Source organism: Drosophila rhopaloa, unplaced genomic scaffold (genome assembly GCF_018152115.1).
Source record: "Drosophila rhopaloa isolate 14029-0021.01 unplaced genomic scaffold, ASM1815211v1 contig_190, whole genome shotgun sequence".
Classification (NCBI taxonomy): domain Eukaryota; kingdom Metazoa; phylum Arthropoda; class Insecta; order Diptera; family Drosophilidae; genus Drosophila; species Drosophila rhopaloa.
This window is the reverse complement of record NW_025335073.1, coordinates 1,746,000-1,770,432: the sequence shown is the minus strand read 5'-3', so window position 1 is coordinate 1,770,432 and position 24,433 is coordinate 1,746,000. Positions and strand designations below refer to the sequence as shown.

The 24,433-nt window shown below is 43.0% G+C and overlaps 1 protein-coding gene across 1 annotated transcript in view; it reads right to left on the bottom strand.

Moving 5' to 3' along the window:
• Positions 1–809: 809 nt before the first annotated feature.
• Positions 810–24,433, bottom strand: part of LOC123037657 — a 44,296-nt gene continuing 20,672 nt past the window's right edge. The window contains exon 4 of the mRNA XM_044459314.1: positions 810–911. Within this exon, the coding sequence (XP_044315249.1) occupies positions 810–911 (102 nt within the window). The remainder of the gene's footprint in view (positions 912–24,433) is intronic.

The following is a 24,433-nucleotide window of genomic DNA, read 5'->3' as shown; positions in this document are numbered from 1 at the left end:
AAACATCGGTCGGGTTGGTTGCAATTTGGTTCGATCGTGCGAAACTATTTCCCCTTGCTCGAAAACATCAATCGGGTTGGTTGCAATTTGGTTCGATCGTGCGAAATTATTTCCCCTTGCTCGAAAACATTGGTCGGGTTGGTTGCAATTTGGTTCGATCGTGCGATGAAAAACTTGTGTGTGTGTTAGCTTTGTGCAGGTGTTCAAACTGTTCGATGGTTTAGGTGTGTGCAGCTGCTGATGTTCGAAGTGTGTGTTGAAGAGAGCGAGATCGTGTTGGAACTGTTCGAAGAGAGCGAGAGCGTGTTGGTTGCGCTCAGGCGTTCGATGGTTTGGCGGTGTTGGGTGCGTTGGCTATGAAAAAGCTAAACTAATAATAATATTATGTGGCTACAAGGTCGGTTTTGGCTATATCTCTTCATGAGTCTTACATGGCTACAAAATATTCCTCATGGCTACAAAAATCTTACATGTCTACAAAATATACTAAATATATAATTGTGAGGGCCGTCTTACGGTTCCTCACAACTTCTTTCAAAATGTTAAAAATGTTCGCTACTAGGCGGGACGCAGCATGTGCGGTGTTCTGTGGCCGTTATTAGTCGATTTTGGCTAAATAATCATAAGCGTCATGTTCCCGTTCATCGCTGTTGTCGGAACAGGGTCGAAATATGCAGAGATGGCTGCTGCCGCGCGGTATACAACCGAGCCAAATGCTTATGTGCACGAGGGTTGCCGATGTGAGGATATGTTGCGTACGAGCCTATGTTGGGTTATGTTGCTGCCCAATGTGATTCCCTTGGTGTAGGTCAGCGCTCCAGATCAAAACTGCCCCAATTCCGCACAATTTGCCGATCAAAGCGCGAGCGCGAGTTGGCTCCTTGCACGATTAGGGGCTGATCCAGAGGTAACTAGATGAGACGGGAGAGTTAGATTGGAACCGAACTAGGGCATCGGCGTGGCTACAAATACCTTAAAATATCTGTCCACAGGGAAAGGATGATTTTGGGCGTAGCCTGACTCATTTTTTTGCTATCCCTCAGCTGGCTGAGACCCGCGGTTGGAGTGGGCAATTTCAGCAGCGCAGTTGTGGGAACGCCACTTGGGTTCCGCTGCTGGCCGAGACTTGGGGTTCGCAAACTGTGATTACACAGCCTGCTGAGACCTTGATCTGGCGCTGCCTGGTTGATTGCTGGAATCTACACAAGACGATTAGAGTCGATCTTGCGTTTGTAGTTGTTTCGGCTCACCTTCAGATTGGAATATTCCAGAACTTGCGTGTATTGCGAAGTGTCTAACAGACACGGCGGAATCGATTGCCTTTACTACAGGGCTTTGAGCGCGTGGTATATGTTGGACACGCGTTGACTTTTTGAACTTTTCGCTGTAAACTATGCGTCTGTTCGCTTAGCTTTAACCCCAATGGGTGCAAGCTTGGCATTAAAGTGTGTAGCCTGGTTGCTTAATACGAAATTTCGTTTAATGACCTCCTGACCTACCTCAAAGGTTCGATACCGAGAACGCAAGTCATATTCGTTTCTGTTTTTCTCGTACGCTTTTGTCATATGCTTTGCAATATTGGATCGGATTCTCGGAAATTCATCTGTTCTATCTATTTTGGCTGAACCTTCGGTAAGCATCTGAAGATTTCGTAGCACCATATAATCTTTACCGTATGCTAGCATGTGCTGGCCAAAGACTACATAATATGGGCACTTTCCAATCGATTGGTAAACTGAGTTTCTCAATGCAGAGTTTATACTCGCAAGATACATATCCCACAACCTTTGATCGGATCGAATATATGATCGCAGGGCGGCATTAATCGATCGGTTACGTTTGATTGAGGAGCGTACGCACCAGTGAATGTTGGATTCTGTATTTGGATGTAAGGGCTGCGAAGTCATGGCTTTTAAACTGAGTTCCATTATCGCTAACCAATACCCCCGGAGTTCTGAAACATGCAAAAATTTCATCTCTTAAGTAATCGATTTCTTTCTTTGATGTGAACCCTTTTACTGGTTTTAGCCAAGTAAATTTAGAGAAATGATCTAGAAGAATTAAAATGCCAATATTTCTATTTTTCGTCCTCGGAAATGAACCAATGAAATCCATATAAATACGTTGAAACGGCCTTTCGCTAGTGGCTGATGTTTAGCCGTTTTGCATATCTCGCACTGAGCAATGTAATTTCGAACATCTATTACCATGTTGGGCCAATAGAAGTGTCTTTTTAGTCGCTCCAAGCACTTGGCAACTCCGCAATGGGATGAGGTTGGTTGGTCGTGTGCCGACTGAATTGCGCCTATCCTCAGTTCGCTTGGAAATAACAGCTTAAATTCAGACTCATCAACTTCGGAACTTCCTGATGCCGTCAACGACACGGAAATCTGGTATTTCTGAGTTCTGATTCGGATTGAAACCCATCCGAATGCAAGTCTATCTCTGGAAGGATCTCTACAGACATGATTTCTTCTTGAAACGAACATGACAACGCGTCGGGTACGACGTTTTGAGTTCCCTTGCGGTGCTCGATTTCAAAAATAAATCCTTGTAACTTGATTGCCCAACGGGCTAGTCTCCCCCTGAGGCCTGACTGCTTCATTAGCCATTGTAGGGGTGAATGATCGGTAACGACTTTGAACTTATGACCCTCCACTTACATGCGAAACTTTCTGATAGCTAACAACACGGCAAGGCACTCCAACTCAGTTACTGTATAGTTGCGTTGAGGACCGTTTAATTTTTGCGACATGTATGCGATGGGACGCTCATTGTCTGATTCATCGCATTGTGCCAACACTGCTCCTATACCACACATGGATGCATCGCATTGTATTATAAACGGCTTTTCATAATCAGGGTGACTTCGTCAAAAGCAAGTTGTGCTTCGTCGGTCCAGGTAAATGTTTTTTCACGAAGTAGATCAGTCAGAGGAAATGTTATCGTTTAATATTGGGGTATAAATCGACGATACCAGCCACACATCCCAAGAAATCTTCTTAAGTGTTGTGGATGGGGAATTCAGAGAAAGCAATAACCTTTTTGGGGTTGACTTGAAGTGTCCCTTCACCCACAACGTAACCTAGATATTCGGCTTTCTTAAAACAAAACTGAATCTTTTTAATGTTGATAGTTAGTCCAGCATGGCACAGACGACATGCAACTTCGGCGAGATGTTTTAAATGATCACATGATTAGAAGGTAATCTAAGAAAACAAATGTGTGCGATTTCATTTGATATGGAATGACTTGGTCCATAAGGCGACACATTGTCAAAGGGGCGTTGCACAGTCCAAAAGGCATTCGCCTCAATCGGTATAATGGTTTATTTGGTACTGTGAAGGCTGTTTTTGATCGGGACTCCTCATCTAAATTAATCTGCCAAAAGGCATCTTTCAAATTGATTTTTGAAATGCAGTGAACTGGTGGAAGACGGGTTATCAATCCTTCTAAATTCGGAATGGGATACGAATCTTTTATCGTAACATCGTTAACCTTTCTAGACTCGAGACTAAATCTAACTTTATCTGGCTTGACTATCAGCACGATTGGGGGTGACCAGGATGACGAATGTGCCTCTTCTATTACTCCTAAATTAATCATTCTGTCGATCTCTACGCAAAGAAGTTTTTCACGCGCCGGTAATAAAGGGTAATGCCTCTGCTTTATCGGCTTGGCATTGCCGGTATCGATGGAATGTTCGACTAAGTTTGTTAGGCCAAGACGGTCTTGAAGGAAATGCTTTTTAATCTACTTTTCTCTGCTGACGATAAGTTTAGATTGGGCGACTCTTCCTTAACAGTTAACTCATTTGTGGTAAATCCTACTGAAATTGAAATTCCGAACTTTTCCCAGAAATTGATTCCGCAAATAACGTCTTGGGTTATCGATGGTACAACTAAGAATTCCATTTCTGCCTCTATGGAGTTGTAATTCATCTGAACTGTGATAGTGCCTAGAATTGTCTGTTTTGTTCCGTCGTTGTACGTTGCCACGAGTTCTAACGAGTTCTAGGGAACCTCCTACTACGCTCTTGTTTGTCCCAATATAAAGCAAAGCTAAATACGGTTGGTCAAACAGAGTTATATTCACAAAAGGACGTATGTCATTAACATTTAGGGTTAATCTCGATATCATGTAACTGTGATACCTAGGCTTTGATTTCCAAAATTTGCGTAACCTTATTGCTGCGCGACTTATGGTATCCTTTTCTACATCGCCATCAAATATTCTCCTTCTAGTCTCTTTATATTCTTAAAGCCGAATATGATTTGGTTTGAATTTCCGAGTTTTGGAAAGGCCAGGTATTTTAATTGATATGTCAAATATGCTTGTACAATCTGGTGTTTTAGAAGTTTCGACATCCGAGTTTACATTCGGGCATCCGCTCTCGGACTGACACGGGGGTCCGGTTTTGAGTTTCCCGATTTTGGTGAACACGTTGGACAAGAAGGTTTATCGGTATCTGGAGCTCCGCACCCGTAGCTAACTACGCGATGACCTACAGAATCACCATTCCAACACTTAACTTGATTGTCATTGCGAATTGCGAAAATCGGTGAATCACTTTCCTGAGTATTTTTCTCAGTTTCCTCATCTACATTTATCTCGTTTACGGTTCGCCTTGGTGCTGGGTGACGTGCATTGTTTCTCACTCTTAAATTATTAAAGAAGTCTTCATGACGATGACATTGTCTTCGTAACGACGCTATGGTGGGTGTATCTATATGTAATAATTCATGTCCTAGATCTGAACTCAAATTATTCCGAACCGCCTGAACCAATTCTGAGTCTGACATAGGTTGCGATAGTGCATCTGAAATGTCCAAGAAGAATCGAGGAAATCGTCAAAACATTCATTAGTTCCCTGCTTTCTTCTTCGCATCGCATCTCTTATGTCTTGGTCGGACTTCTGATCCTTATATCTTTCCCTCAAAGGAGAACACAGTTGAGACAGTTTGCTTAGACACTCTATGGCATCGCCAATAAAAGGACAAATCTGGGCCTACAAACAAAAGAATTGCGTACTGATATAATAAATCAAAGTTCCCATTCAACGCTTGACGAGTCAATGAATTTACAAGATGTATGAAATCTTCAATGAAAATATCCTTAGGTGATCCAGAAAACTTTAAGTTCCAGTGAGCAATCCAGTGACGTGATCTTCGCGACGGTACTCCTCTGAACGGTTATTAGCCATATTGGGTAAGCGGAAAAGCTATTCTCGAAAGTCTGCCTTGGCAGTTGCTCTGCTGACGCATCCCATTCGAGGACAGTACCTTAAGATTTTGCATTGCCGAGTTAATTTGATCGGTTAAGGTTGCCGTTATTCGGGTTTGGTACGATTCTAAGGCATTTGTTATAAGTTCATGAATTCTCCCTTCTGAAATGTTACTTACTCTTTGTGTGCGTGTAGAACGTAGTGAACGTGCAATTTGTGAACTGACATTGGGTGATGTCGTGGCTGAACGGGTACTAGGTCTAGTATTCGGGCGAGTTCTTGGAACAGTACCGGTTCGTGCATTCGAGCTAGCTTCGTTTTGGGGTCTGTGAATCACTAAGTTGGCGTTTTGAGATACGCTTTCAAGATTAGCGATCTGAGCAGGTAAGCATGGGCACAATTTGTGCATGTTTTGTTTTGCTGTAACCAGGTTTGGAAACGATGCTCGCAAGTGGTTTCGACACTTTCTGTATCTGCACTGGAGTCATTGGATATTGAGCATAGTAGGACTCAGCTGGCAATCTCTGATTTAACATGATGATTTTTGATCGGTATCTTCTTCTTAGATTGCAACCACCGAACCGCGTAGACGTGTCTTTTTGCTCGCCCTGCCGAAAGACTTCCAAAAATCTACAAAGTGACCACCAAAAATAAGAAAAATAGCGAAAAGACGCTGGCAGCAATGCCATATCCCAAGGTCAACATCTCCTTGTGATTAAAACTAAATTTAAAACCGATCTAGCTAATCAAAAACAATTAAAAATGTCGAACGCAAATAAAATATTAACAAGTGCAACCGGTAAAGCCACGAAGCCAAGTCGCGATCGGCAACAAATACAACTAGACGAACGACGGCTGTCTTCTGCACGGAACAATGCTTACATTTCAATTGACTCATCGGAGGCAACAACAAAATCAACGTCACTGACCGCTACCGAAAGAGCCCGCTCACTGTCACCAGCGATTTTATGCTCAAGCAGCGCTGCCGTTACTCAGTCGTGGAGTTCACAATGCCCGTCACCTCTCTCTCTCATCGATGCACCGACTACTTCGGCTTGTGCGCCCACCAGCACTGTACCCTCTCTTACTACAGCAACGTCAACGACAATAACAACTTTAACGTCTGCGGCTACCCAGTGGCCTATCTCAACACCACAAGTAAAACTTAGGTCTACTGACCCTCTTACGAATAATACTCTCGTACAGAGGGAGATCGATCGGTATGTACAAATAAAAAGAAAGCTTAGTCCACAAAAAAACGTAAACTCAAATTTGCCAAAAGTACCGAAAACTTTAGGCAACACACGAACATCCGAAAACAGATTTGCCATACTTGGCGAGACCGAAGAAGACAAGGGTCAGGCGCCTCAAGTCATGAAAGCTGTAAAGCCACCGCCAATATATATTAGGAAACACAACAGTGTCGATCTGATCAATAAGCTTAAACAAGTAATCGGGCCTAACCACTTCTATATCAACACCCTAAAAAGAGGAAACATATTAGAAGCAAAACTCCAGGTTAACAACGAAGACAACTTCCGTTCTGTAACAAGATATCTCGACAATGAGCTTATAAATTACTACACTTACCAACTAAAAAGTAAGAAAGGCCTACAAGTTGTACTTAAAGGTATAGAATCGACTGTTGCGGTAGCAGAAATAGCTGAAGGCCTCACGGAAAAAGGCTTCGACGTTAAGCACATCGTGAACATAGTAAACAGGGATAAAATTCCTCAACCACTGTTTAAGATTGAGCTGGCCCCAGAGACGAAACCTCTAAAGAAAAATGCAGTGCATCCTATTTACAATCTGCAATATCTCCTTCACCGAAGAATCACCGTAGAGGAACCGCATAAGCGGAACGGCCCCGTACAGTGTACAAACTGCCAGGAGTTCGGGCATACAAGAACCTACTGCACCCTGCGACCAGTTTGTGTCGCCTGTGGAGATTTGCATTGCATTGAAGCATGCCTGGGAAACAAAGAAGACCCTACTCTGAGGAAATGCAGTAACTGTGGGGGAAATCATACTGCCAACTACCGGGGCTGTCCCGTCTACAAAGAACTCAAGAGCCGCCTAAATCAGAGACGCAGTAATCCATTCGCCGCTCAACACTCTGCCCAACCAAACATCTTCACCCCATCAACAACCACTCCTGGTGTCTCCTTTGCCAACGCACTCCGCTACCCTGGAATCTCACAAACATCTACCGCCCAGCCTGCAGCATTGCGTCCACAGCCACCCATACCAAACCTAAATGATTTTCCGCTCTTAAGCCAAAATGGCCAAACAACAACTCAACCTTCTACGCAGCAAAACCAAACTCTTCCCCCACAAACACTTAGCGGTCTAGAATCTACACTAGCTACTCTTGCAAACGTCATGATGACGATTCAAAGTTCCCTTCAAGAACTACTGCGAAACCAGAGCCTTCTAATGGAACTGCTGATCAAACAAAAGTCTGTATAAATGGACTCCTTAAGAATATGCTTCTGGAACGCAAACGGCGTTTCCCGGCACAAAAACGAACTCCTACAGTTCCTAAACAGCCACAATATCGATATCATGCTACTTTCTGAAACCCATCTAACTAATAAAAACTACTTCCATATCATCGGATATATATTCCACGCGACCAACCACCCGGACGGTAAAGCACACGGAGGTACCGGTATACTCATAAAACAACGCATAAAACATCATCCCTTGGAGACATTCGCTACTAACTACCTGCAGGCCACATCCCTACGTATAAACCTAATTGGCGGCCCACTTACCCTATCCGCCATATATTGCCCCCCACGCTTCAGTATTGCAGAAAATGAGTTTATGAATTTCTACAACTCACTAGGACGCTGCTTTATAGCTGCCGGTGATTATAACGCAAAGCATCCCCACTGGGGATCTCGTCTTATCAACCCCAAAGGCCGCCAATTATACAACGCTATCATCACTCCTGGTAATACGCTTGACTTTGTCTCACCAGCTAGGCCTACATACTGGCCCACAGATCCAAATAAACAACCTGACATTATCGATTTCGCTGTTATTAGAAGAGTCTCGCACAGGCTGATAAACGTAAAAACCTTAGAAGAGCTTACATCGGACCATTCGCCAGTTCTCCTCTGTCTATCTGAACAGCCGCAGCTTCTGGAACGCCCCCAACATCTAACATCAAACAAAACAAACTGGCTGAAGTACAAAAAATATGTAAGTGCACACATCGAACTTGATCCTGAAATTTCCTCTGAATCTGACATTGATAAGTCGCTTAAACACCTCACGGACGTAATGTCCTCTGCCGCCAAACATTCTACGCCAGAACCCTCATCCACAAACCCGCTAAGAACTGGACGCTCAAGTATCCAGATCGAGTCTCTCCTACTTGAAAAACGTAGACTTCGCAGAGACTGGCAGACTCATCGGTCCCCAGCTACTAAGAAAAGACTTAATGAAGCATCTCGAAAATTGTCGAAGGCCCTCTCTACCGAAAAGAACCAGGCCCAACGGGCCTACATTGCGAAACTATCCCCGACGGGTAATAAATTCCCACTATGGAGAGCTCACCCAAACATGCAACCACCAATAGATCCCGATTGGCCAATTCGATCACAAACAGGTGCCTGGGCGCGCAGTGACGAAGAAAGAGCTAACACCTTTGCCCATCACTTGGAAAACGTCTTCAAGCCTCACCCGCCATCCAACCAATTCACTCTACCGAATGTCTCGCTAGCGTCGCCGTCCTCCCCAGTTACCCTTGAAACCAGCACAATACTTAAGGCTATTAAAGAACACATAAACCCAAAAAAAGCTCCTGGTCACGATTTTATTTCTCCAAAAATGATAATTGAATTACCTGCATGCGCAGTCAGATGCATCGCATTTATATTTAACTCAATATTGAAATGGGGCTACTTTCCTGACCAATGGAAAAAGTCTGTCATTACAATGATCCCGAAGCCAGGAAAAGACAAATCCCAGCCTTCCTCGTACCGGCCCATCAGTCTGCTCCCATGTCTATCAAAGCTATTTGAAAAACTGCTTCTTGTTCATCTAGTAACACATCTTCAAAACAACAGAACGATCCCTCTGCACCAATTCGGATTTAGGGAAAAGCATGGAACTATCGAACAGGTAAACCGCTTAACATCTGAAATTCGCACGGCTTTCGAACACAAGCAATATTGCAGTGCCTTATTTCTGGACGTATCACAAGCATTTGATCGCGTCTGGATCGACGGTCTGGTATACAAAATCAAAACCCTCCTACCGGAAAACACTCACAAGTTGCTTGAGTCATACCTCAGAAACAGAGTTTTCACCGTGAGATGTAAAACCTTTACTTCAACCATCCGTAACATCGAAGCTGGAGTACCCCAAGGAAGTGTGCTTGGACCAATCTTGTACATCCTTTACACGGCAGACATTCCAACAAGCCGCCAGACCCTCATCTCAACCTTTGCTGACGACACTGCCATTGTCAGCCGCTCGAAATGCCCAAAAACAGCTACAGCCCATTTAAAAGAACACCTGGTAGCTGTAGAAAAATGGCTCGCAGACTGGCGTATCAAAGTCAACGAGCAAAAGTGTAAGCACATTACATTTACACTAAACTTGTCGAAATGCCCACCACTGGCGCTAAACAACAAGCCGGTTCCACAAGCAGACGAAGTCACCTATCTCGGCATACACTTAGACAGGAGGCTTACCTGGAGAAAGCATATAGAAGCAAAGAAGACCCATTTAAAACTAAAGGCCAGCAGCCTTCACTGGCTCATGAACTACCGCTCCCCCCTTCCACTCGAATATAAAGTACTACTGTATAACTCGTGCTTAAAGCCGATCTGGACCTACGGTTCCGAGCTCTGGGGAAACGCAAGCAGCAGCAATATAGAAATTATTCAAAGAGTACAATCAAAGACCCTACGAACAATAACTGGAGCCCCCTGGTACATCCGCAACGCAAACATCCAGAGAGACCTGGATATAAATCCCGTAAAAGAAGAAATTGTTTCCAGAAAAATTAAATATGAAGCCAGATTATCAAATCACCCAAACCTGCTAGCCAGACAACTCAACCGGCTAAGCTATCATTCCCGTCTACAGCGGAATGATTTCCCATCCCTCTTCAATAACATAAATTAACGTAACATAGATTAAGATTTGAAAACTTATTGTTAGTCTCTTAAGTAATAGAGAAGATCCAATAAATAAGAATAAAGTATAAAAAAAAAAAAAAAAATAAATGGATTCAAACTGTCTTCATTTACGGTCCTATCTGTAATATAAGTGAATGATTTGCTCGTTGCAAGCTGAATGAAAGAATAAAACACTGAAACTTTCCAGCCACAATAATTATCAATTTCTTCTTGCAACTTATGTAAACTATGTTGTTGAAATTTAAAGAAAGTTATTAAGGAAAGAGTTATGTTTGGGTTAGGCAACCAACTACACACTATACTCAAATTCCCTTAATCACGACCCCTTCCTACATTTCTATTGAATTATTCAAGACTATAAAAAGGAGGTACATCCTAAGTTGAACTTTTCCAACAAATACAAATCTCGACTTCCTTACTGCTGACTTGTAATGGATTCGACCCTCCTGCGAAGGGTTAATCGGCTGTTTCAATAGATTATCTACTGGTCTGGTATCATCCTAGCATCTCCTACACACAGCAATTCCTATTAGCTTATAACAACAATCGTTTCCAAAACTATTGGCTGACGAGGATGACTGTAAATGGATTTGTTCGGAATGTTGGTTGGGGAACCATGATAAGTTGCGCAAGCAATATTTTGATTTTCTTCGCTTTTTTTTATTCCGCAACCACGTAACGTCTTAGGGTTATCGATGGTACAACTAAGGATTCCATTGGATCTGGTCCTCTAAGGAGTTGACTAACTTCATCTGATCTCTGATAGAATGCCTAGGATTGTCTGTTTTGAGACGTCGTTATTCTGTCAAGCCACTAAACCGAGTCTAACGAGTGCTGTCAAGGGAAGTCCTCCGATCTACAGGTCTTGTTTGTCCCAATTCCTTGATAAAGGAAAGCTTAACATCACGGTTGGCTGAAGACAGAGTTATATTCCGCAAAGGACGTATGTCATTAACATTTAGGGTTAATCTCAGATATCATGTAACTGCTGATACCTACGCTTTGATTTCCAAAATTATTGCGTAGACCTTATTGCTGCGCGACTTATGGTATCCTTTTCTACATCGCCATCAAATATTCTCCTTCTATGTCTCTTTATATTCTTAAAGCCGAATATGATTTTGTTTGAATGGCCGAGTTTTGGAAAGGCCAGGTATTTTAATTGATATGTCAAATATGCTTGTACAATCTGGTGTTTTAGAAGTTTCGACATCCGAGTTTACATTCGGGCATCCGCTCGTTTGACTGACACGGGGGTCCGGTTTTGATTTCAAACCTTTTAGGTAGGAACACGTTGGACAAGAAGGTTTATCGGTATCTGGAGCTGCCCCACCCGTAGCTAACTTTAACGCGATGACCTACAGAATCACCATTCCAACACTTCAACATGATTGTCATTGACGAATTGCGAAAATCGGTGAATCACTTTGCCCTGAGTATTTTTCTCCAGTTTCCTCCTCTACATTATATCTCGTTTAACGGTGGCGCCTTACGTGGCGTAGGTGACGTGCATTGTTTCTACACACTTAAATTATCCTAAACAAGCTCTTCATGACGATGACATTGTCTTCGTAACGCACCGCCATGGTGGGCGTATCTATTGGTAATAATTCAATGGTCCCAGATCTGAACTCAAATTACTTCCGAACCGCCTGAACCAATTCTGAGTCTGACATATGGTTGCGATAGAGCATCTGAAATGTCCAAGAAGAATCGAGGATATCGTCAAAACATTCATTAAGTTCCCTGCTATCTTCTTCGCCATCGCATCTCTCCTATGTCTTGGTCGGACTTCTGATCCTTATGTCTTTCCCTCAAAGGAGAACATCAGTTGAGACAGTTTGTTTAGACACTCTATGCAGCATCGCCAATAAAAGGACAAATCTGGGCCGTTACAAACAAAAGAATTGCGTACTGACCTATAGGGGATAAATCAAAGTATCCCATTCAACGCTTGACGAGTCAATGAATTTACAAGATGTATGGCAATCTTCAATGAAAATATCCTTAGGTGATCCAGCTAGAACTTTAAGTTCCAGTGAACAATCCAGTGCCACGTGATCTTCGCGACGCGTACGTCCTCTGAACGGTTACTTAGCCATATTGGCGTTAAATCGTACTTAGTATTTAAGGCTGCTATGTATCCATAAAATTTCTTTCTCGTTAATACGCTAGTTGTTCTGAAGGCGCTAACCAGATTACAGTGACATAAAATTAAGATTTTAAAAAGCCGAGTTAATTTGATCGGTTAAGGTTGCCGTTATTCGGGTTTGCGCCCTACGAGTTCTGCAAAGGCATTTGTTATAAGTTCAAGAATTCTCCCTTCTGAAATGTTACTTCCTCTTTGTGTGCCTGTAGAACGTAGTGAAAGTGCAAATCGTGAACTGACATTGGGTGATGTCGTGGCTGAACCGGTACTAGGTCAATTATTCGGGCGAGTATCTTGGAACAGTACCGGTTCGTGCATTCGAGCTAGCTTCGTTTTGGGGTCTGTGAATCACTAAGTTGGCGTTTTGAGATACGCTTTCAAGATTAGCGATCTGAGCAGGTAAGCATGGGCACAATTTGGGCATGTTTTGTTTTGCTGTAACCAGGTTTGGAAACGATGCTCGCAAGTGGTTTCGACACTTTCTGTATCTGCACTGGAGTCATTGGATATTGAGCATAGTAGGACTCAGCTGGCAATCTCTGATTTAACATGATGATTTTTGATCGGTATCTTCTTCTTTTGGTTCTATTGTAATATAAGACTGATTTGCTCGTTGCACTGAATGAAAGAGTAGACTGCTGAAACTTTCCAGCCAGAATAATTATCAATTTCTTCTTGCAACTTGACTGTAAATTATGTTGTTGAAATTTAAAGAAAGTTATTAAGGAAAGAGGTATGTTTGGGTTAGGCAACAAATACAATTCTCAAATTCCCTTTGACTTACTTTTTGTATTGAATTATTCAAGACTATAAAAAGGAGGTATTGTTGAACTTTTCCAACAAATACAAATCTCGACTTCCTTACTCCTGAATTGTAATGGATTCGCTTTCTTGAGAGGTTAATCCTCTGTTTCGCTAGATTATCTACTGGTCTGGTATATCCTAGCATATCCTACACACAGCAATTCCTATTAGATTATAAAACGATGTTTCTAAAACTATTGTGTCGGATGACTGTAAATGGATTTTTCGGAATGTTGGTTGGGGAACCATGGGGTGAACAATATTTTGATTTTCTTGCTTTGGCTTTGTTGTTGTTGCAGTTGCTGTTGCAGTTGCTGTTGCAGTAGCTGTTTCGGAAAACAATTGCCAATGCAGTCGCCCCACGTTAGAAAAAAATAAGCGCCAGGTATTCTGTGGCCGTTATTTGTCGAATTTGGCTAAATCACATCTCGTAAGCGTCACGTTCCCGTTTATTAATGAATAATTGATCTTTACAGGGCCGAACTATAAACAAATGAGTAAGACGTAGATGCCGCGCGCTATAACAACAAAAACAAGAAGTGCGCACGAGCCCGTGAAAAATTTCAAAGAGAGCAAGACAAACGTCTTTCTTTGGCCCGTAACAATGCTTATTTTACGGTGACGAGTAAAACTCTAGAACCGAAAGTGCTTGAAGGTGCAAGTTTACTGACCGCCAAAAACCAGAGAGCTAGCTCTTGCTCTCCCGCCCTGCTCTTTACCGCTCAAACGCCATGGAGTGAGCCATGCAAGACTCCAACGGTCTCTGTCGCCAACAAAGCAATAACGACTCCACCCTCTTCTTGTGCTGCGGGTAAAGCAACATCACAACCAAGTGCAAAAATCGGTGCAAACGGCAAAAACAAAGCTACGGTAGAAAAAGTGACAATTCTGCAAGCGGGTTCGGCCATGCAGACAGGCATGGATCGCTACATTAATATCTCCAAGCGCAAGCTAACACCCCCAAAAAACTCGGACGGCAATGAGCCAAAAATTAATCGTTCCAACAAAGGCCCTGAAAATCCCGGGCCACTAAATAAAAATAGATTTTCCATTCTGGCGGAGCCTGAAACAGAGTCGGAACAAATGGCCCCAAGGAAACTAAAGCCCCCACCTATTTTTATTCGGGAGAAGATCTCGAATGCCCTAGTCAACAAAATAGTTGAGCTTGTCGGAAAAGATAACTTTCATGTTATTCCGCTTATGAAAGGGAATATAAGCGAAACTAAACTCCAAGCCAAAACCGAAGACGATTTCCGAGCAGTGTCGAAGTACTTAAACGATGTCTAAGAGAATTACTACACGTACCAGCTGAAAAGTTGTAAAGGTTTGCAAGTTGTGCTTAAGGGAATAGAACCCGAAGTGACCCCCTCCGAAATTACAGAGGCCTTAAAAGAAAACGGTTTTTGCGCAAAAAATGTTATAAACATTATGAACAAAAACAAAAAGCCGCAACCACTCTTCAAGGTCGAGCTGGAGCCAGACAGCAGAACTTTGAAAAAAAACGCTGTGCACCCGATCTACAAGTTGCAGTACCTTCTGCACCGAAGGATCACAGTGGAAGAGCCGCACAAACGGACCGGTCCAGTGCAATGCACAAATTGCCAGGAATACGGTCATACCAGGGCTTACTGCACCCCCAGGTCAGTATGTGTAGCTTGTGGAAACTGCCACGGCTCCGAACCCTGCCCTGCCAACAAGGAAGACTCTCTCACTAAAAAGTGTGTAAACTGCCAAGGAAATCACACCGCAAACTAGAGAGGCTGTCCAGTCCACAAGATGATGAAAAGTCGGATGCAACGAGCGACAATGGCACGGTTCCTGAACACACAAAACACTTACATGAGATCACAAACGACACCGGAAGTTTTCTTCGTAACAGCAGCCAGATCATCATTTGGCCCTTCAATTACTACCAACGGAATGTCTTACGCCAGTGCTTTAAGATCAGGCACAGTTCACATAGAGCCGAAAATTGATAACATCCAGCAGGCCATGGGACAGCCACAAAGTAACATGGAATCTATGATGATTACTTTGCAACAAAATATGATGGAATTTATGTCCTTCATGAAAACCGTAATGCAAACCCCTTTGCAAAACCAAAATATCTTGTTACAAATGCTTGCAGCTCAGCAGTCCAAATAAACCATAACTCTGTGGAACGCCAACGGTGTTTTTTTTTTTTTTTCATTCGGACGTTGATGCACTATGATCAGCGCAAACAAGAATGGCCCTTAACGCCACAAGGTTTTTTTTTCGCGGGGGGCCAAAAGGCGAAAAAAACGAGATCGCGAGAAGTTAAAAGCACAATGTAGAAGCGGACAGACTAAGATTACAAATACGTACGAGACTAATACTAATACTAATTTTGTGCTAGGTAAGATAAAATTAATGATTTTAGGCTTGGCAAAGAGTCGGTAGTTGAAATAATGTGGTATAGACTATTATAGTCGTTACACAGTACTCTAAACGGTTCATACATATCAAAGTTAGATCTACAAATATTTAATGTAAGAGGAACATAGTTCCTGGTAATTCTATTAGGCACGGAGAAGCTTATGCGACCCAGTAACTCGGGACTCTCCACATCCCCGTGAAAAAGTTTATAGATAAAAGTTGTGCCAAGCATCGTTCTACGGTTTACTAAGGATGGTAGATTAATTAGGAGAAGTCTACTAGAGTAGGATGGTAAAATAAGGCTTGCATTCCAGTTAAGGCCCCGTAGAGCAAATAATAAAAAGTTCTTTTGCACAGACTCTATCCGGTCTATATGTACACCATACTGAGGACTCCAAACTGCAGAACAGTACTCCAGGATTGGACGGACTAGTGAAATGAACAGAGTCTTTGTAACATAGGGATCATCGAATTCCTTTGACCACCTTTTAATAAATCCAAGTACTCCCCTGGCTTTATTCACCATAGAAGTAATATGGTCACAAAACTTAAGTTTAGGGTCAAGGGGGACGAGGCCAAGGTCATCAGCATGCGTAATTCTAGACAACGCGCAACCACCCAGCGTATACGTTGCATATTGTGGGTTCACCCGAAAAAATGTCATTACTTTGCACTTAGCGCTATTTAAATCCAAAAGATTTTCACAACACCATGTTTGAAAAGCGTTTAGGTCAGATTGTAAGTCTGAACTGCTAGAAATTTCGTTATATTGCAGGCATAACTTAACGTCATCTGCGTACATAAGGACACGCGACTTTGTCAAGACTAGAGGGAGATCGTTTATAAATAAAGTAAAAAGAAGTGGGCCAAGGTGGCTTCCTTGTGGGACGCCTGAAGTAACTCGGATCAAATCAGAGATCGAGTTTTTAAAGAGGACTCGTTGAGTCCTACCACTCAGATAACTTGAGATCCATGTTAGAAGATCACATGGAAACCCTAATAAGTCTAGTTTTAATACAAGTAGCGAGTGATTTACTGAATCAAACGCTTTACTAAAGTCAGTGTAAACTACGTCAGTCTGCATGTTCTTTCTAAAGCCATTTATTACAAAAGACGTTAGCTCCAAGAGGTTTGTCGTCGTAGATCTTCGCCTTATAAATCCATGTTGACATGGATATATAATCGATCTACAAAGATGTTGCAAATGGGGTGTAATAGTGTTTTCGAAAAGCTTTGGGATGGCGGATAATTTGGATATGCCTCTGTAATTACTTGTATTGCATTTATTTCCTTTCTTATGAAGGGGAATGACAAATGACTCCTTCCAAATAAGTGGGAAATGAGATGTTTCTAAAGACAAGGTAAACAATTTGTACAGAGGTCTACACAGAGTTTCAGCACAGTACCTCAGCACGCAGCCTGGAACTCCGTCCGGACCCGGTGAATAGACAGGCTTAACTTTATGAAGATCCAAAAGAAGGGAGCTTTCGCTTAACCTCGGACAAAAAATCAAGTTCGATTGGGTATGGCATTTGAATAAGACGGATTTGGACGGGATGAAACAGATCGGCAATTGCCTGATCAGAATTTGCCGTAGAGTTTTCGAATGATAGTGATGCAGGGTAACAGGCTGATTTACGCTTAGTGTTAACAAAATTATAAAACTGTTTTGGATCTTGTGAAAATTGGACACTACAACGAGTCAAATAGCTTTTATAACACCGGGCGTTAAGCACGATAAAATTTGACCGAGCCCTTAGGTACCGAGAGAAGGCAGATTGTGAACCGCACATTTTAAATTTATTGAAAAGTCTGGACTTAATATTTTTTAGGTGTGACAACTCTTTATTAAACCATGGAGGTTTATTAGAAATTGACGGATAGTATAACGGAACACACAGATAAAAGAAGGAATTCAATGCATTATAAAAGATATTAACGGCCTTATCCACGTTAGTGCATGAATAAAATTCGGACCAGTCATAGCCGGATATAAAAGTATTTAAAAGATGAATGTTTGCAGCGGATTCGTTTACCCGACTTTTCGGATTTTTTATTCAGCTCTGTTCTTGCGTCTACAGTCAGCTCTAGAGTTGGATGATAAGGATCTTCCGGTTGTGTAAGTGGTGACGTTCTTGATAGGCAAACGCCTTCTGAATTTGAAACAAAACACAAGTCCAGTAAACGTCCTAAGGAGTTCTTAACATGGTTCACTTGGGATAGCGCAATGTCAAGCAAGCGTCAATAAAGTCATGCTGCGCTAAAGGAAGTAAAATGTTAGAGTTTTCGTCAGGGGACCATGTCGCACTAGGTATATTAAAATCACCAAATACAATTAACTGATCTCGATCCGACAGTTTTTTGGAAATGGACTGAATAACGGAAAGGTGATTTGCGTAAATAGGGAACTCAGATGATGGTGGGATATATGAACAAGTAATATATACAAAACTACCGGGAAACGATAATTTTATACCTAGGAATTCGATGTCATATAATTCTTCGAAAGTTAGTAATTCAGACGAAAAGGTGGAGTCGACAGCAATCAGGACTCCACCTCCCCGTCTGGACTGACGATCAAGCCTATAAATTGTGTACTTACCCGGGAAAATTTCGGAGCTAAGAATATCCGGCCTTAACCAGGTCTCTGTACATACCATAATATTATATGGGAAAGAAAAACTATCCGAATACAATTTAGTCAGCTTACTAAGTAAGCCCCTTGTATTCTGATAGCAAAGAAGAAAAGAGGAGGCTAGTTTTTTGGGACAGAAGAGGATGTGGAGGGCGCTGGCGATGGTTCTTTAATGGTGTTTTCCATTTCCCCTGAACTATTCTTTTTTCTCTTAGCTTCGTACTCTTTTACAAATATGCCCTCGGGCCAGAAACTGGTGGAACACACAGATGCAAAAAGAGCACAAGGAATACCAATCTTAAATGATGATACTTTCCTAGCATAAGAAAATTTAAATTGTTCGACCTTCAAATCATCAACTTGGATTTTGTTACGGATATAAGCCGTAATATCCAATGAAGAGAGGTCTGGGGCGAGCCGTGAAACAAATACATGTTTTAGCTGGGGCACCCGAACACAAGTAACCGTTTTTGGTACAACACATGCAACCCTTTTTGGTACTACAGAATTTGTATCTGTACTACCAGTATTGGCCGGTAATCCGGACGTTAAGTCTACATGAGGTGTTGGGGCCACTACTTTATTTTGATCGGACAGAGTGGAAGTACCTAGCGGAGCCACATCGATTCCAGCAACTTCGGATACCGAATCACTTTTTGCCCCCGATCTTAGTACCATTTGAGTGGCGCCTAAGATTGGCAGCTGAGCTGGAGTCGAATCGCGGGCAGCAGGTTGCACAGCACCTGCCGTAGAATGCCCACCGACCGCGACTTTTTTGCGCTTTGGGGAATCGGGCTCAGCTAGCATGCGGCTAGTGAGCTGAGCGCCACGAGCAGGTCCGTATTTTTACGGCAGTTCCGGATTAATTCCGTAACACTGCTTTTTGTGAGCCGCCTAATAGTTATTGCCTGGTTCTCGTATACAATGCATTCATCGCAGTAGTAGCGTAGGCCTCTCCTTTTATCGATGGCATCACGAACCAAGCCAGAATAGCCAAGACACTTTGCGTGATAAATTTTATCACATGTATGGCAGGGAATACTTTGCTGTCCCGCCGAGATAACTTTCTTGCAATTTTTTAATGAACAGACCACTGTGCACTATAGCGGACAAAAAAATCGAAAGCGCTCAAGAACTTTTTAATGAGAGATCAAGCAGAGCGACAGAGCGGGAGCGAAACACCGAATAACTTTGATGTTAGGCACCACGAAACGATATAGAAACGAAAAGAGAGAGAGAGCGGGATTATTAACCGATTAACTCCGGTATAAAACACCTCTGAGAGATTTGACCGTTGGAGTGCGTGCCGTTCCAACAGCGCTCAACGACGAAGAGAACGACTAAAAAGAGGGGCAATAGAAAACAATAACAACAAACCAGCACCGACTTAAATTATGATAAAAACTTTTTGTTTACTAAACACAAGTTAATCACGATGCACTCGCGAATCGAACGGAAAGTTGTTAGAAAACACTTAAAGGTGTAGCTACGATGAAGAGATTTAAGTAAACCCCGGTGGTTTCAATAAGAAAAATGAAAATTCGGAGCGCAAAACAAAAACACGACCGTTCTCTGTGAAGACGCACAAAAATTTTTTTTCACGGCATAAACCTGAAATAACTTAATTTCTGAACGAAAACCACATCGACGTTATGTTTCTGGCAGAAACGCATCTCACCAGCAAATATAACTTTAAAATACGGGGATACACGTTCTACGGCATCGATCATCCAGATGGTAAAGCGCATGGCGGAACTGGCATCTTAATAAGAGACCGCGTCAAACACCACTTTCACCAACGGTTTGCAAAAAATCATCTGCAAGCTACTTCGATAAAATTACAGTTGGGCAACTGCAACCATGCCATGGCCGCTGTCTACTGCCCACCCCGGTTTACAGTCTCAGAAGACCAATTCATGGACTTCTACAATTTACTTGGTGAGCCATTCATAGCAGCAGGAGATTACAACGCCAAATCACACGCACTGGGGATCCCGCCTTGTGACCCCCAAAGGAAGGCAATTATATAATACACTCATTAAAATATGCAATAAACTGGACTACGTTTCACCAGACAGCCCTACATACTGGCCTACAGATCCTAGAAAACTACCTGATTTAATTGATTTTGCTGTGACAAAAAACATTTCTCGCAATCTGATATCAGCAAAATCGCTTTTGGATCTATCATCGGACCACTCACCTGTGCTAATAACACTTCTTCAACGCCCGGAATTAATCGAGCACCCTCCCAGGCTGACGTCGCATAGAACCAACTGGCTGAAGTTCAAAATGTACGTAAGTTCCCACATTGAACTAACTCCACAGCTCAACATCAAGGAGGACATCGACTGCTATGCCGATGCACTGGAGTCTGTACTCGTCGCAGCAGCCAAAGCCTCAACACCGCAAGGGTGGGACGGGCACACGCACCAACACAAAACTAACCTTGAAATCGAACAGCTTGTTCTGGAGAAAAGACGTTTGAGACGTGCTTGGCAAGCCAGCAGATCGCCATCCTCAAAACAAAGTCTTAAGGAAGCTGGTCGCAGACTGACCAGGGCTCTAAGGCAAGAAGAGACTCTTCAGGCAGCTGGGCCAGAAGCGACAAAAGACAGAGCTTGTACCTTAGAAATGTTTTCCAGCCAAACCCTGCAACTAATTCATTCGCACTACCGTCGCCGTCAATTCGAATCGAATCTGAGACGGAGCCAATTCTGTTTCAACCAAATGAAGTTGCAAAAGTAATCAGCGAGCAATTGAAACCAAAAAAGGCCCCAGGCGGTGATCAAATAACTCCCAAAATGTTAATCGAACTTCCAATTTAACATTTCGAACTACGCTATAGAGGCTGGAGTTCCCCAAGGTAGCGCCCTTGGCCCAACTCTATTTGTCCTCTACACCGCAGATATCCTCACGAACGAGCGGCTAACTACTTCTACATTCGCAGACGATACCGCGATCATAAGTTGGTCCAAATGCCCAATTCAGGCAACAGCACTACTAGCTGATCATCTCGTTGTAGTGGAGAGGTGGTTATCAGACTGGCGTATAAAAATAAATGCGCAAAAGTGTAAACATATAACGTTTACTCTTAACAGACAAACGTGTCCCCCGCTAGCCCTGAATAACACGCCACTTCCACAAGCTGACGATGTAACGTACCTTGGCATCCACCTAGACAGGAGACTTACATGGCGGAGACATATCGAAGCTAAGAAAATTCACCTAAAACTAAAATCTGCCTGGATTTCAAGGTCCTGCTCTACAATTCAACGCTTAAGCCTGTCTGGACCTACGGCTCCCAATTGTGGGGAAACGCGAGCAGCAGCAAAATCGACATTATTCAGCGAGCCCAATCAAACATCCTGAGAACTATCACTGGGGCACCTTGGTATGTTCGGAACGACAACATCCACAGAGATCTTGGCATTCCCGAAAAAGATTAAATATCAAAACAAAAAGCGTCCTACCACACCCAGATAACTTCTCATCCAAACCAGCTCGCGTGTATTGCGAAGAGTCTATCAGACACGGCGGAATCGATTTCCTTTACTACAGGGCTTTGAGCGCGTGGTATATGTTGGACACGCGTTGACTTTTTGAACTTTTCGCTGTAAATTATGCGTCTGTTCGCTTGGCTGAACGAATCGTAAAAGAACGCTTTGGATGAGCGGAAATATTCTATTGGAAGGTTGCCAGATCGACTTTTGACATTCGTCAGCCAGATCATAGACCAAGTGAACTATCGCTGTTAGGGTTAACCGCTCACTCCGTGCTGTTATGGGCAAGTCTGTTGTTGACGACAGTTAAGTTTGATTTTTGGGACAACAAACTTCGAACCCTCACACAACTGAGGATCTTGCAGCCTTCCCAAAATACTTCCGGCGTCGTATTTGAGTAAGTGTACACGTATTGAGCGCTTTGGTGGCGCGTTTTTGTCACTCGTCGCATGCGGTCTTCCAACTCCTTGTAGACCACACAGCCCCTGTAGTTTGCCGTGCGATTTCCTCCACAGTTTCTTTGATGTTAGGCACCACGAAACGATATAGAAACGAAAAGAGAGAGAGAGCGGGATTATTAACCGATTAACTCCGGTATAAAACACCTCTGAGAGATTTGACCGTTGGAGTGCGTGCCGTTCCAACAGCGCTCAACGACGAAGAGAACGACTAAAAAGAGGGGCAATAGAAAACAATAACAACAAACCAGCACCGACTTAAATTATGATAAAAACTTTTTGTTTACTAAACACAAGTTAATCACGATGCACTCGCGAAGCGTACGGAAAGTTGTTAGAAAACACTTAAAGGTGTAGCTACGATGAAGAGATTTAAGTAAACCCCGGTGGTTTCAATAAGAAAAATGAAAATTCGGAGCGCAAAACAAAAACACGACCGTTCTCTGTGAAGACGCACAAAAAAATTTTTTTTTTCACGGCATAAACCTGAAATAACTTAATTTCTGAACGAAAACCACATCGACGTTATGTTTCTGGCAGAAACGCATCTCACCAGCAAATATAACTTTAAAATACGGGGATACACGTTCTACGGCACCGATCATCCAGATGGTAAAGCGCATGGCGGAACTGGCATCTTAATAAGAGACCGCGTCAAACACCACTTTCACCAACGGTTTGCAAAAAATCATCTGCAAGCTACTTCGATAAAATTACAGTTGGGCAACTGCAACCTTGCCATGGCCGCTGTCTACTGCCCACCCCGGTTTACAGTCTCAGAAGACCAATTCATGGACTTCTACAATTTACTTGGTGAGCCATTCATAGCAGCAGGAGATTACAACGCCAAATCACACGCACTGGGGATCCCGCCTTGTGACCCCCAAAGGAAGGCAATTATATAATACACTCATTAAAATATGCAATAAACTGGACTACGTTTCACCAGACAGCCCTACATACTGGCCTACAGATCCTAGAAAACTACCTGATTTAATTGATTTTGCTGTGACAAAAAACATTTCTCGCAATCTGATATCAGCAAAATCGCTTTTGGATCTATCATCGGACCACTCACCTGTGCTAATAACACTTCTTCAACGCCCGGAATTAATCGAGCACCCTCCCAGGCTGACGTCGCATAGAACCAACTGGCTGAAGTTCAAAATGTACGTAAGTTCCCACATTGAACTAACTCCACAGCTCAACATCAAGGAGGACATCGACTGCTATGCCGATGCACTGGAGTCTGTACTCGTCGCAGCAGCCAAAGCCTCAACACCGCAAGGGTGGGACGGGCACACGCACCAACACAAAACTAACCTTGAAATCGAACAGCTTGTTCTGGAGAAAAGACGTTTGAGACGTGCTTGGCAAGCCAGCAGATCGCCATCCTCAAAACAAAGTCTTAAGGAAGCTGGTCGCAGACTGACCAGGGCTCTAAGGCAAGAAGAAGTAAAAGCACAACGCCAGTACATTGTGAAACTTTCACCCACCAGCACTAAGCATCCCTTGTGGAGGGCCCACCCAAATCTAAGTGCGCCGGCCGAAACAGTAATTCCCATAAGAGACTCTTCAGGCAGCTGGGCCAGAAGCGACAAAAGACAGAGCTTGTACCTTAGAAATGTTTTCCAGCCAAACCCTGCAACTAATTCATTCGCACTACCGTCGCCGTCAATTCGAATCGAATCTGAGACGGAGCCAATTCTGTTTCAACCAAATGAAGTTGCAAAAGTAATCAGCGAGCAATTGAAACCAAAAAAGGCCCCAGGCGGTGATCAAATAACTCCCAAAATGTTAATCGAACTTCCAATTTAACATTTCGAACTACGCTATAGAGGCTGGAGTTCCCCAAGGTAGCGCCCTTGGCCCAACTCTATTTGTCCTCTACACCGCAGATATCCCCACGAACGAGCGGCTAACTACTTCTACATTCGCAGACGATACCGCGATCATAAGTTGGTCCAAATGCCCAATTCAGGCAACAGCACTACTAGCTGATCATCTCGTTGTAGTGGAGAGGTGGTTATCAGACTGGCGTATAAAAATAAATGCGCAAAAGTGTAAACATATAACGTTTACTCTTAACAGACAAACGTGTCCC